General features: G+C 36.8%; 1 protein-coding gene across 1 annotated transcript; it reads right to left on the bottom strand.

Moving 5' to 3' along the window:
- Window positions 1-32: 32 nt before the first annotated feature.
- On the bottom strand, window positions 33-14,819 carry LOC141785483 (epidermal growth factor receptor kinase substrate 8-like protein 1). The gene is made up of 17 exons (XM_074663824.1): window positions 14,619-14,819; window positions 13,284-13,433; window positions 11,664-11,740; window positions 8,930-9,042; window positions 8,613-8,668; window positions 8,395-8,524; window positions 8,231-8,319; window positions 8,067-8,141; window positions 5,777-5,925; window positions 5,554-5,698; window positions 3,439-3,470; window positions 3,238-3,340; window positions 2,994-3,119; window positions 2,649-2,811; window positions 2,137-2,302; window positions 616-748; window positions 33-343 (listed from the first exon to the last, which is right to left on the bottom strand). Exons 1-17 carry the CDS (start codon window positions 14,817-14,819, stop codon window positions 257-259), a joined length of 1,995 nt encoding a protein of 664 aa, XP_074519925.1. The 3' UTR covers window positions 33-256.
- Window positions 14,820-14,843: the final 24 nt, after the last annotated feature.

Here is a 14,843-nt window from a genome sequence, read left to right as displayed (position 1 = left end):
CGTTACTTTACAAACACGATAAATACATTTAAGTTAGTCTGAGCCCAAAGGAAGCTATTCACAGAAAAAAACAAACTGTAAAAACAGATTTTCAGCATCTGCTCACATCAGGAATCTCAGCTGTTTCTCCACAATCGAATAATCAGACTTCTACTGACAGCGTCCCGCTCAGGTGTTTACTGGTGACTGTTTATTGTTTAATAATTCAGGCGTTCACTCTGAAGTGAGTCCCCCATGAACACGTTTCTCCTCCTGCTTACAACGTGCTGCTTTCCAGCTTCAGATCCACCTTCATCTTCTGTTTCTCCATCACCGTCTCCAGCTCCGTGGCTCTCCTGGCGTCCTGTAGAAAACAAAAGGAGCAAAGGTCACATGAGAACAAACATAACGCAGCTGGAAACTGCTTTAAAATAATCCCCAAACAACAGAAAGTGAGCTTTTCATGGTCTCTTCTTCTGTAAGTAAATGTTGCACAAAAAAAGACATCAAAAATGATTTCATGGAGAAAGGGAAGCGGTAATGACTATGAACAATAGAGGAAAAAAGCCTTCCAGTGTTCTCCTCATTTAGTTACAGTTTCCTCATATTTGTCCCCTGAACTGTCCTTGGACTCACCTCCAGCAGCGCTTTCTGCACCGTGAGCTGGCTGTACACTCTGGCGCCCTCCTCTGGTATCACCGCTCGTAGCTCCTCCTTGTTGAGAGAAAAGAGCTGAGCACCTGTCAGCACGCCCAAACACGTCACCGTCCTGGAGGAAAACACACAAATAACTCAGCAGAGGGTAAAAAAAAACAAAAAACTTTTCATCTCTTTGAGGGTCTGTATGTCAAAAAACCCATCCAGGAAATAATCTGTGGTTTAACCTGTTTATGATGAAACCGTGAGATCATTGATTGAGTTCCTCTAAAGCAGGGGTCTGCAACTTTAACTTGCATAGGAGCCATTTTTCCTCAGCTTACCTGGATTAAAGTCACTCAGGAGCCACAAAATCTACTTTATCTTCATGAAGACAAACTAGACAAAATTCTATACATAGTAAAAATACAGTGAATAATTACCTATTCAAATGGCATGTCTTGTTTTTTTATTTTGAATAAAATTGCTAATATTAAAATTAAAAGGAAGAAATATCAAATTTCAAAACTTAAAAAAAAAGAAAAGTAATTTTATTTAATTGCAAGATATAAAAATAAAGTAAATTACATTTTTTGTAAAAATTTAATTCAATTAAAGAAGTTTGTAAAAAAAAATTAAATCTTCCGAAAAGTTTGCATATTTTTCCTAAATTTGAAAAGTGGCCAAAAATTTGGATATTTTTTCTAAATCAAAAGAATGTAAAAAAAAAAATAGTATTCAAAAATATTTTAAAAATGTTAAAAAAAGATTTAAATTTTTTTGTTTTTTTTAAAGAAATTGTCAAAAAAAAATAAAAATCTTCCAAAAAGTTTAGATATTTTTCCTTAACTTATATAGTGTCCAAAATTTGGATAGTTTTCTAAATATGAAAAATGTCAAAATATTAATATTCAATTTTTTTAAATGTTTAAAAATATTTGAGAAAAAAAAAAAGAAATTTGCAAAAAATTTGAAAATCTTCCAAAAAAAATTAGATATTTTTTCTAAATTTGAAAAATGTTCAAAAATTAATATTTAAAAAAGTTTTTAAAAAATGTTTACAAATGTTTGGAAAATCTAAAAAAAAATAAAGGAAATGCAAAAACTATGCCAAATTTTTTGAACAATTTTGAAATGACAAAAATTTTAGAAAATATTTTACAAATGGAAAAATTTATAAAGCTTCAATGATTTCTTGACTTTGAAATAACTCTAGAATCTGACAACACTCTTTGTTTTTTCCTATTATTATTTTATCCATTTATTTTTTTGTCTTCTAAATTTTTCTTTTGTAGATCATCATTCCCCTCTGTAAGAAAAATAAAAAAATCTTTATTTCAATAATATTTTTTAAAAGTGGAAGGAGCCACTGCAGAGGAGTCAAAGGGCCACATCAGGCTCCAGAGCCGCAGGTTGAGGACCTTCGGTCTAAAGGATAAATAGCATTGTACTGAGTGTGTTGGCGGCGCTCCCAGTGTGTAAACACGCCTGAGAGGTCAGCAGCTGTGTGATGTCACTCACGGTTCGCTGAAGCCCTTCCCTCGCAGCCACTCGGCCACCTCGTCTGGAGGAGAGTGGTAGTCCAGGGGCACGCTGGTCTCTGAGGAGCGGGGGATGTGCAGAGGTTTGTTCAGGCTGGTCTTCCCGTTGGTCAGCCTCTGGAGCAGCTCGTCGTTCACCAGCATGACTGAAACAAGTCGGATGGCGGAAACTCAGACGATACCCAAAAACATCAATCCTAAAGTAGTGTTATCACTTTGAAATGCTATTGTGATTTTTTATATTTGTAGTGAATTATTTAGTGAAACTGGACGAGTGAAAACTTGTTTCTTTGAACAGAGTGATGTGAAATGAGATGTTTGGTTAAAAGAAAAGTGTGTTTGATGTTTTAGCAACAGCCCACTCCCTGTTTGTCTTTGTGCTCTAATCTCTGACTCACACACACACAAGCACACACACACACACACAGCCTGCTCTCCTGTGCCGTCCCTCCGTCATCAGACACCGTCCTCCCACACAAACACTTTTCGTACCTTTGTTTTCTGGGTCCTCTGCAGCAGGTGTGTGCTGGTTGTACGGCGGCAGGCTGCGTGGGTGCTTGGGGGAGTAGGTGGGGGCCTGTTGTAGAGCAGGGGGACTGGGTGGGACCGGGGTGAAAGTCTTAGCGAGGGGGGGCGGAGCTGGAGCCTGTGGAGCCTGAGGAATGTGGAGCAGAGAGGAAGTGAGACTGGAATCCAGCCAGGTATGTGCAGGTGGAGCATACCTCTGTGTGTGTGAGTGTGTGTGTGTGTGTGTGTGTGTGTGTGTGTGTGTGTGTGTGTGTGTGTGTGTGTGTGTGTGTGTGTGTGTGTGTGTGTGTGTGTGTGTGTGTGACATACACTGGGGGGTTTAATGACAGCCGGGCTGTCTACGTGAGCCACAGGTTCCAGGATGTTGAAGGGGACGAATCCGATCTGGTTGTAGCGGTTACGAACTTTCCACCAGCGTTTGGAGGATTCGACCACCTGAGGGTCAGCGAGTTTTAAGATCATTTCATCCAATAAAAGATCTTTCCTCTTAATTAATCCACTCCTGCACACTCAGAGCCCACAGTGTGACCTCACTGACTCATGAACCCCTCACCTCCAGTGTCTCCCCCTGCTGCACCGACAGCTCACTGCTGTTCCTGGCGATGAAGTCGTACGTGCAGCTGTAGAGTCTCTCGGGGTCGGTCGTGAGTCCGTCTCTGCAGGAAAAGACGACAAACAGAGTTATCAGTCCGTCTGGGAGAAACTGCAGCAGCTAAAAGTGACTTTGTTGTTAAAGTTGTTAAAGGTTACGTACGTTTCATCCCCAATGTGGACGTCTGGAGCCAACTGCAGTGAGCAAAGAGGAAACAGTGATCTCATGAGTTAAACAAAAACAGGGAAACAAGATCATCTAAATCTTGCAACAAAAAGGAATAAATCAGTTTTTTTCTTTTGTTTTGTAGCAATAAATCATTTATGTTTGTAGATTTGTTGTGTTTGTCTTTTTTCTGACCTTGTATCATACGTTAATTTAATATTTTGTGAGAGAAGGGGGCAGAGAAAATAAGATATTTTCTTCTTTCTGCTCCTTTTCATTAATTTCATTTTTTATTTTCTATTTTCACGTTGAACATTTTTTTAATGACAAAATGAGTGATAAGGATTGGGATTAGGGTCCGATGAATCCTTACAACAATTCAAACATTATTACAAATTTTGACTGCAACACTTATGGTAACCTAGCAACCAACCCACTGCATTGTATTGGCATGCACTGCAAAAACCTGAAATCTTATCAAGCGGTTTTGTCTTATTGGCAGTAAAAAATGTCTTTTTAGACTAAATACAAGCCACTTTCACCTGAGCAGTCCAGAAAAATGTCTGATTTTGAATTATTTAAAGACAAAATGAGGTCTGAGTTTCTAGTGATGAGTTAAAAAGAAAAGTTACCTGTATCAAGACGTTATCTTAGTTTCAAGCAAATTTTCTAGCAAATTTCTCTTGTTCCATTGGCAGATTTTTGAACTTGTTCTAAGCCAGAGGTCTGCAACTTTTACTTTCATAGGAGCCATTTTTCCTCAGCTGGATTTAAGTCACTCAGGAGCCACAAAATCTACTTAATCTTCACAAAAAAAAAAAATACAAAAAAAAAATTTAAATTTCTAGTGAATACTTATTTGAATGAGTTTTTTGTATTAATAAAATAGTACATGTAAAGTCTTAGTTTTTTAATTGAATTAAATTTGCAAATGAAAAAAAAAGAAAAAGTTTTAATGCCATGGATTTCAATAAGTTGCAAAATTTTTCAACAATTTTGAAATTTCAAAAATGTTTAAAATAAAAAGGAATTTAAAACCTGTGCAAAAATTTGAAAAAATTAAAAAAAATTATAAAATTGCCACAATGTCATGAATTTGCAAAAAATATATATAAATTGTAATTTAAAAATTATGCTTTATTTAAAAAAAATTGTAAACTTTTTTGAAAAAAAGGAATAAAATATTTGCAAAAAATTGCCGAAATTCAAAAAAATTCTGAAATTTACAAAAAAATTTCAAAATTATTTGATTATTTTTTTCTAAATTTGAAAAAAAATGAAAAAATTGTAATTCAAAACATTCGCAAAAAATCTCTTAAAAAATTTAAAGCCTTTCGTGCAAATTGTGATGTGTATTTAGTTCAACAAATTGTCTGATATCATCACTACCTTGTGTAAGAAAAATAAAAATTCTTCATTTCAATAATGTTTTCTTAAAGCTACAAGGAGCCACTGCAAAGAAGTCAAAGGGCCGCATGAGGCTCCAGAGCCACAGGTTGAAGACCCTTGTTCTGAGCAATTCAGACCTCATTTTGTCTTTTAAAAAAATTGAAATAAGACATTTTCTACTGAAAAAAAAGACAAAAACACTGGATAAGATTTCAGTTTTTGCAGGCTAATCAAACTGTCACTGAGATATAAACAAACTAGATTTCCGTGCTGTGTTTCTGCAAAGGGAGAGTAACAAAAAGTTATTACAGAAACATTTAACAGTTTTAGAGGTTTTAGAGGTTTGGCTTTCTCCTGCAAACCAAAGAGAAATCTTCAAGTCATGTTTGGATCAGCTGAGTAAATCTGAAGTTTGTTTCCTGCTGGAATTATGAGCTCATGGAGCCAACACTCAGATATGTAATGACATGATTACTCATAATTGCTCAGAGCGTTAAACCTGTCGAGCCCTGACCAATCAGGAGATGATGCATGTTCACGTTGTGGTTGACGCTGAAGGAATGAAGCGCCGTGTGAGAGAAACCAACATCCATAGAGGTTTTAACATCGGTGTGACAGAAAGGTTAGCCAAAGTTTGCCTCTTCTGTTTGTTGTTCCTGATCTTTAGCTGTTAATAGCGTGAGCGTGTGTGACCCAGATCACTCTCACGCAGGTATTCTGTACCTCTTGTTTTGCCAGGAGGTCTTCTAGCTTGTGCTGTGACTCAACCGGATCCTCCCAAACCTGCCCGTCCGCCCTCAAGGTTTCCGGCTTCCAACCGTCATGAAACACAGGGGTGTACGGAGCCACAGGTCCTCTGAGCTGAGACCTGAGAGAGACCAGAGTCACCACACGGATCCAGAGGACCACAATGAAAACAGGCTGACCCAGAGAGCGTTAAACTGACCGTGGGAGCGTCCAGTTGGGCCCCAGAGACGTCCACAGCTGCCGCTCCCCCTCGCTCAGCGTGTCCTGGAGCAGGGACACAGCAGAGGTGGTCAAGGCCGGGCTGGACACGGAGGCACCCAGACCTGGACCCCCTGTAGTCTTCACCATCTGTGGATCGGAAAATCAGAGTTAACACACCTGAAGAATGTGCAGGTGTGCCAGTGTACACAAATCAAACACACCCGTTACACCCTTTGATTCTTTCACTGGACGACTGATTCATGCTCAACACGACACACTTGAAATTCCTCATTTTATTGTTAATCTGTTAAATACATTTGATTTCCTCTCAGATAGTTTGTCAAGAGCTGGTCGAAGCAATAAAAATATTTCTTATTGATGGTTTGTCTGAGGAATTTAAAATGAGATAAGCTTTATTTCTCTCCAAGGGTGAAATTTAGCCTCATAAACCTGAACACACAACGCTCATTTATCAGCTGATTGTAGTTTCAGCAGTGACACCGCGTTTCCACTGTGTCGACGTCTTTCTTTGTTTTTACATGACACATGTTTACAGAGTTTTTTTCCACAGCTCAGACTGTCAAACTGTAACTGATATACACACTGCACCTTATTCCAGCTGGTAATGAAACATGGACTGTACATAACGATGGACGGCTCAACATCTCCCCAAAACAGAAGCCAAAACAGACGGCCTCTTCAGTGTTAACAGATGGAGCTTGGATCATGATTTCAAATTAAATAACATCTTAAATCAAAAATTCAAACATGGTTTTAGCATAATGGCTAGCATGCTAGTTTGTTTGGTATAGTTTTAGTAAGTATTTGATGTAATAAAAAGGGCTGTGATGTCATGTCATGGGTTGTAGTGAAGAAATCAAAGAGACTGACTTCTCTTTATGACCTTTAGAATAAAATATTCTTTATTGAATGTAATGATAACAATAAAAATAGAATTAGAATAAAAAAAATAGAAATTTAAAGAAATATAGAAAAATAGTATTTTTTACACAGAACAAATAAGTAAAAAGATCATCACTGCACAATGAACTAAACTGAACTCAATTTACAAGGAAGCTTTAAAAGTTTTGGCTTCACTTTGGGGAGCTATCGTTCCATCCTTCATACGACACAGTTAGAGTTTCATTGCTACAATAGAATTTCAAAAATCTGCCCTGTTAGCATACAGGCTACATAAATAGCAATATGTCAGCACCCTAAGTGGAGGGAATGGAGGCGTGTCGTACATATTTAAAGGACGTCACGGTAAGGTATTCATAAGTACAGTTACGTAGCTACAGTTTGAAACGGGACAACAAGCAAACGTTGTAAATTGTACCATACATCAGTAGAGGGGTATATGTAGTGCTATCTGCAGCCCAGTGCTACGATGTATCCACAGGCTAACATGACAACAAGCTAACTGTCAGTTTGTACAGTAGTCTAGTAGCCGTCCATATGTAGTGCTATCGGCAGCCCGATGCTACTATGTATCCATAGGCTAACATGACAACAAGCTAAGTGTCAGTTTGTACAGCAGTTTAGTAGCCATCCATATGTTGTGCTATCAGCAGCCAGGTGCTACTATGTATCCTTTGGCTAACATAACAACAAGCTAACTGTCAGTTTGTACAGAAGTTTAGTAGCCACCCATATGTAGTGCTATCGACAGCCCAGTGGTACAACGTATCTGCAGGCTAACGTGACAACAAGCTAACTGGTCAATTTAGTAGCTATCCATTTGTAGTGCTGTTGGCAGCTCAATGCTCCTATGTATCCATTGGCTAACATAACAACAAGCTAACTGTCAGTTTTATACAGCAGATTAGTAGCCGTCCATATGTAGTGCTATCGGCAGCTCGGTGCTATTATGTATCCATAGACCAACATGACAGAAAGCTAACTGTCAGTTCGTACAGCAGTTTGATAACGCTTTATGTGTAGCGCTATCGGCAGCCTAGTGCTTCTATGTATTCATAGGCTAACATGTCAACAAGCTAACTGTCCGTTTGTACAGTAGTTTAGCAACCGTCCAAATGTAGTGATATCGGCTATCCAATGCTACTATGTACTTGTAGGCTAACATGACAACAAGCTAACTGTCAGTTTGTACAGTAGTTTCGTAGCTGTCCATATGTAGTGCTATCGGCTAAGAAGCATCTTGAAATAACCTGTAATACTGGCGCTGATAATCTCATATTAAAGTGTGGATTAGGATCAGGCAGATATCTAGAAGAGAGACTTTTTCTAGATCACTTTCAGACTGTGAAGATTTTGTGTTAACTCACCATATCCAGAGGTTTGAACACATGATGCACCAGCTCCTCTGATGAAGGGTTGCTGATTGTGGATTTCAGACGAGCCTGAACAGAAACACACAGAGACAAATGTAGATTTATTTCTGAGCGTTATCAAATGAGTAAAACAAAAAGAACATGATAAAAACACACACCAGCAGGCTGAAGCAGTATTTGAACTTCTGGAAGACGTCGATGAACTCCTCCTCTGCTGGGGGCCGAGCCTTGGCTGTGAGTAGATCTTCTGTTTGGTGGGACACAGAGTTTAATCAGTAACCACAGGTGTCACATTTCTGCTCCCACAGCCGTCCAGTCTTACCTTCAGCGTTCTGCTTTTTACTTTTCTTCTTCTTCTTCTTCCTCTGGTTCAGGACCGTCGCAGCCTCCGCCGTCTGCTGCAGCTTCCCCATGAAGTTCTCGATGTCGTCGAAGCAGTGATTGAGGATCCCCTGAAGAGAAAGACAGAGCTCTGTGATTACAGCGTTTGGATTTGAGAGACGACTGGATGTGTCAGCTAAAGGTGGAAAGGATGCGTACCACGTCTCTTTCTGCTCGTAAGAAGGAGATATCAGGCCCGCCATTGATCCCGTTGGCTGTCATGGGAGAGAGGAGATTCACTTCATCCGTTTCATACATGGTCTTCCTGCATGTGGATTCCCTGCCCCCTTTTTTACCCCTGAAACCCACCCTCCTCCCCCTAAAACACACAAATACACAAAGCAGTCCCTGTTCTCCAGCAAGCCTTACACCTCAAACACCTCTCACATCTCACTTCTCAAGGTATCACCACTGAAACGCCACCAGAGCAGACTTTCAGTGCCGTTAACACATGAATGAAGTGATGTCTGTCTCACCTCTGAGTCCAGGGTACGGTGGGGGGTTGACTGGAGGAGGGTTGGGAGCGTGTGCGATGGGGGGACTTGGGATCTCGTAGGGGTCGATCATCTCTCCACCGCTCTGAGGAATCCTGGAGGGGACAAAGGGGTTAAAACCTGCAGGTACTCTGCAAAAACTTATTTTAAGTTATTTAAATGAGGTCTGAAAAAAATCTGCCAATGAACAAGAGAAAGTTGTGAGAAAAGGGTAAAGGTCTTCAACCTGTGGCTCCCTGTAGCTTTAAAAAATATTATTGAAATAAAGAATTTTTATGATGATGATTAAAAACACTGACACTAAATAAAATCCTGCGTTAACATTTAGTTGAACTAAATCTTCATCCCATCTGTCAATAAAGCCTGCCACCGCTCTACTTCACCTCCTACAACATCAACAGCCCACCAACTTTCCATGCACCTGTGGCTAACCTCAAGTTTCACAGCACTGGGAAGATAACTACATCTACAAAAAGACTAATCTGGAAGAAAATACTGATTTTAATTCTGTGTGGATGGATTCATTTAACTGACAACGTGCTGGATTAATATACATGCTTGATAAGTGGCAAGACATTAGCAAACAACAAAAAAAATGATAAATCAAGCGATACAGTTAATACATGGCATCCAATTTAGGAATTCTTTCAAAAAATTCACAATTTTTGTGTTCAAATTATTATATTTTTTTAATTTCAGGATTTTTTTCAATTTTTAATTTTCTTAGAAAAATATTTATTTTTTATTTTTTCTATTTTTTAAAACATACTTTTCTATATACTTTTTAATTTTTTGCACAATTTAATTTTTTTTGAGAAATTTATTAAAAAAAATTAATTTTTTTTTTAAATTTTACACTACATATAGAACTGTGTAGATTTAAAAAAAAATGTTTTGATATGATTTACTAGATTTAAACTATGCATAGTTTTATACTCTTTTAAACTATATATATATATATATATATATATATATATTTTTTTTTTTTTTTGCAAAATTTGAAATGTATTTTTGTGATGTATTTGCTTTTTTTAATTCAAAATTTTATTTTCTTGTTAATTCTTAGATTTTTTTTGAATTTTTCACTTTTTTAGTTTCAATTTTTTTTTGAATTTTTGCAATATTTTTTAAATTTTAAAAAACTTTTTGAGACTTGAAAAACTTTTGAAATTTATGAAAATTTTTTGAAATTCAAAATGTTTGACATTTCTGCAAGTTCGAATAATAAATAAAACATTAAAAAAAACTGAGACATCAGATGAAAAAAATCATGAATTCAACAACCTTATAGTTAAGATAAGATTTCTCCATATAGTTTTATTGTGAAGATAAAGCTGATTTTGTGGCTCCTGAATGACTTTAATCCAGGTGAGATGGGGAAAAATGGTTCCTATGAAAGTAAAGGTTGCAGACACTACAATACAAATAACTTTCCTCGTTTCATTGGCAGATTTTTGTTACTTGTTCCGAGCAATTTAGATGATATTTCCGTTTTTTGCAGTGTCACACTGTGTTAGATTTCAAACCTGCTCTAATAACAGAGCACCTGAGAGGAGAGAGTCTGAGATCAACAGATGGGGACATTCACCCGCACAACACAACACACACACACACAGTGTGAAGCCTCTGAAATTCAACCCTGCAGCCCTTATTCCACCAGAGTACTGTCAACACGCCGAGTCATGGCTTCACAGAACAAATGTCTTCAACTACACTGCAAAAAGTGACATATTATCAAGTGTTTTTTATTATTTTAAGTAGAAAGAGTCTTGACTAGTTCAGAAAAATGTCTTGTTTTAAGTTATGTTTGGCCCGCCCCAAAACTGAAATCCTGGCTCCACCCCTGATGAAGACATTATTCTAGTTTCAAGCTAATTTTCCAGCATTTCCATTGGCAGTTTTTTTTGACTTGCTACAGCAATTCAGACCTAATTTTGTCTTTAAATAACTTAAAACGAGACATTTTTCTGGATCGACAACTTTTACTTTAAATAAGACAAAAACACTTGGTTAAAGTTCAGTTTTTGCAGTGCAGCGACACAGCGACAGAGTTTACGAGTCCACTCCTGATAAAACTTCTCCTTGTTTGTCTTCTCTTATATGAAAATCGACTCAAGCTTTCCCTTTGTTTTGCTTCGTTTTGCATCCAAAAGTGAAAACAGGTCTGTGAATTTGTCTCACCACAGGTGTGTGTCCTCCTCTCCTTTGGACTGAATCCTCCTAAACACAACGACTCCTCTCAGGCCTGCACAGCAGCGCTCTCATCCCTCCTCTTGTGTCTCTGCTCTCTGTCACAATGGCCAGGCGCTCTCCGTCACACCTTGTTAAGTTATGTACAAACCGGAATAACGAGTATTCGCCGCTCTCAGCTGTTTACACTGTCCTCCCTCTGTCTCTACAGGTGCACGCTGCTCTGATTGAGTGGGAAACAAACCACGATAGGAGCCGAACAGAGGGAAGGAAAACTGATCTGATCTGGACTGTCACGTCATATACGGGCTTGTCTTCTGCTGCACTGAGTGTTTGGTATTATTTGACACTGCATTAAGTCCCTGCAGCACAAAGTGAGAGTAAACACACACACCCCTCTGATAGAAATCCACTCAGACCACACACACACACACACACAGAAAACAAGCACTTCAGATCTGACATCTCATAACTCAACCTCCAAAAGTTTCCATCAGACTCTTTGTGTTCGTGACGTTCACTTTACCCCAGAGCGTCCAGGACTTTTCGACTGTTGGAGGAATCCGAAACTGCGCGTGCGATGTCGTCACAGATCTGCTCAGCCTGCGACAGAAGGAGGGAGAGAAAGAAGAATCTGGAAGTGGCATCACTAGTAAAACCTGAACCAGGCCGCTGAAAACTCCAGGCTGAGTCAGGGCCTGACGCGCTGGAAGAAACTGAAACTTCATCAGATTTTTTTTTACCTTATTGTCAGTAGAAAATGTATTTTTAGACTCAATATGAGCCACATTCACCTGAGCAGTCCAGAAAAATGTCTCAATTCAAGCTATTTAAAGACAAAATGAGGTCTGTCAAGTCAAACTTTATTTATGCAGCTCATTTTAAAGTTGACCAAAGTGCTGTACAAGCTCAAAAACAACATCAATTAAAACAAATAGGTAATAAAATATTATAAAAAAAAAAAGGTCAAAATATGAATATATAAATTAAATAAAATGAAAAAAAAACACAATAAATAGAAGAAAACAAAGAAAAAAATAAGAGAAAAAATGATTAAAAAATAAAAAATAAATACATAATAGAAAAAAATAAAAAAAAAACATTGGATGGTCTAAAATCCCTGAATTAAGGCAGTATTTTTTTTATACTTGTGGCAATTTTTTTTTTACTTGTTTGAAGCAATTTTTTGTCTCTAAATAACTTGAAATTAGACATTTTTCTGGACTTGTCAGGTAAATATGGCTCATATTAAGCTAAAAAAATAAAAAAGTCAAGTCATGCCAAACTTTATTTATATGGCTCATTTTAAAGTTGACAAAAAATTCCTTCAAGCTAAAAAACAGCATAAAAAAACTAGATAATTAAAAAAAAAAAAAACCCCAGAAAGGTAAAAAAAAAAAATCTCCTCAATAAATTAAAGAAGAAAAAGCCACAATTAATGAAAGCAAAATAAAAAATTTTGGAGAGTCTAAATTACTTGAATTAAGGCAGCAATTTATTATTTTATGGCCGTTTTTTTTACTTGTTTCAAGCAACTTCAAATTAGACATTTTTCTGGACTTGTTGGGTAAATGTGGCTAATATTAAGTCAAAAAAGTTATTTTTTTCTGAAAATAAGACAAAAACACTTGATAAGGTTTCAGTTTTTTTGCAATTCTCTCTTAAGTCCCTGGAAATCTCAGCAACTACACTGTAAAAAAAACAACTGAAATCTCATCAAGTGTTTTGTCTAATTTTGAGTAAAAACTGTCTTTTTATACCTGATATGATCCACATTCACCTGACCAGTCCAGAAAAATGTCTTGTTTTAAGTTAGGAAAAGACAGAATGAGGTCTGCATTGCTGTAATAAGTTAAATAAAATCTGCCAATGGAACGAGAGAAAAGTCACATGTTTTACGACAATGTTCTAGTTTCAAGCAAATTTTTCTTGCTCTACCAGAAGTTTTTTTTTCCTTGTTACAGCAATTCAGATCTTGTTTTTGTATTTAAATGACTTTAAACAAGACATTTTTCTGAACTGGTCAGGTGAATTTGGCTCATATAAAGTACAACAAGACCATTTTTATTTAAAAAAGACAAAACACTTGATAAGATTTCAGTTTTTGCAGTGCAGTGATTTATGAGCTGCCCAGGTGTTCACTCACCTTCACCGTCTCACAGTTAAAAAAGTGAATATCCGGTTTCTTCTGATCCGAGCTCTGGCAGACCAAGAGGAGCAGGGACGAGAAGTGTTTCTCTGTGTTGATGGCTTCGCAGCGGTAGATGGATTTAAAGAAATATTTCTCCAGCTCGTCCTGCACGAGGAGATGAAAACAGGTTGAATATGAGGAAAAAAAACATGCATGCATGAATAAATCTCACCTCCCACAGTCTGAAGTTATGTTTATTCCTACTTTGTTTCACATCAAACTCTGCTAAATCACATTTTATTTACAAACTTTTACTTTGTGTTATCTTTGGTGCCCCCTGTGGGAAGAAAAGGGAATTTTCACAGTCTCCTGCACACAAAAGACTCACCTGGATAGAGAAATGTCACTTGTGCAGCTCGCTCTGCTCACTTAAGGAAGTAACCGAGATAAAAACTCCAATAAACATTTCTCTGGTCAAGATGAGCTCAATGAGTTCCTGTGACAGTGTTTACTTTCTTTATAATAAATTCTCCTCCTGCTGCTTTGTTGTTACAGTTAAACCTGTTGTTTAACTGTCATGAATATTTAGGGTTAAGGGGTATTTGCTGTGGAAAATGCAAAACATTGTTCTTTAGCATGTTGTTAATTATTATGCCTGACAGCGACCCTGTGGCAGTGGTTACTGGTGTTCAATGAATAACAATAATATATATTATATATTTATTATATATCATAAATATAATTTTATATCTTTTATATATAAAAAAATATTTTTAAAGTAAATATTAATTAATTTATAATTATGAATGAAAATTAAAAAAAATTTAAAGTTAAAATTGTTTTATAATTTCAATTACTCATTATATTTTAATTTTAATTTTTTCGTACTCCGTATTGAAATTATCCATTATTAGGTGTATGCTAGGGCCCAGTCTCAGGAAAGTATTGTTATAATGTTTATTTTCTGTTAATTTCTGATTATATATATATATATATATATATATATATATATATATATATATATATATATATATATATATATATATATATATATATTCTTAATCACATTTTTAAAATTAATATTAATCAATTAATATTAATAGATAAAAAATATAAAATAATTAAATTAAAATTGTTTTATAATTTAAATTACTTGTTATATTCTATTTTTTTTTTTTTTTCCATCTCTGTATTGAAATTTTACTTTATTAGGTGTATGTTAGGGCCCAGTCTCAGGAAAGTTTTGTTATAATGTTTATTTTCTGTTCATTTCTGACAGTAAAAGTAAATAAAAAAGCTCCTTAGGGTCTATCTTTTTAGGATTCATATTACTTTAATGTCTGCTCTGACCTGGCTCTGTATGTCCCGCAGGAGGATGGCTCCAGTCCCAACATCCAGGAACATCTGCTGACTCCACAGCTTCTTGCTCTGAGCCAGGAACGACAGTCGAGCCTGGGCCTCCTCCACGCTCTGCACTTCCCCGTCCTGGAGCGAGAACGTCAGCAGGTGCTGCAGGAAGGGAGGGAAAGGTGGACGGTGAGAAGGATGCATCCCAAACCAAGCATGATGAGTGCA

This window comes from Halichoeres trimaculatus, unplaced genomic scaffold (assembly GCF_033239565.1).
Source record: "Halichoeres trimaculatus isolate MK-OKI-2021-1 unplaced genomic scaffold, fHalTri1.1 fHalTri1_scaffold_23, whole genome shotgun sequence".
Classification (NCBI taxonomy): domain Eukaryota; kingdom Metazoa; phylum Chordata; class Actinopteri; order Labriformes; family Labridae; genus Halichoeres; species Halichoeres trimaculatus.
The sequence above is the reverse complement of the archived record's forward strand: the minus strand, read 5'-3'. Positions and strand labels throughout refer to the sequence as shown.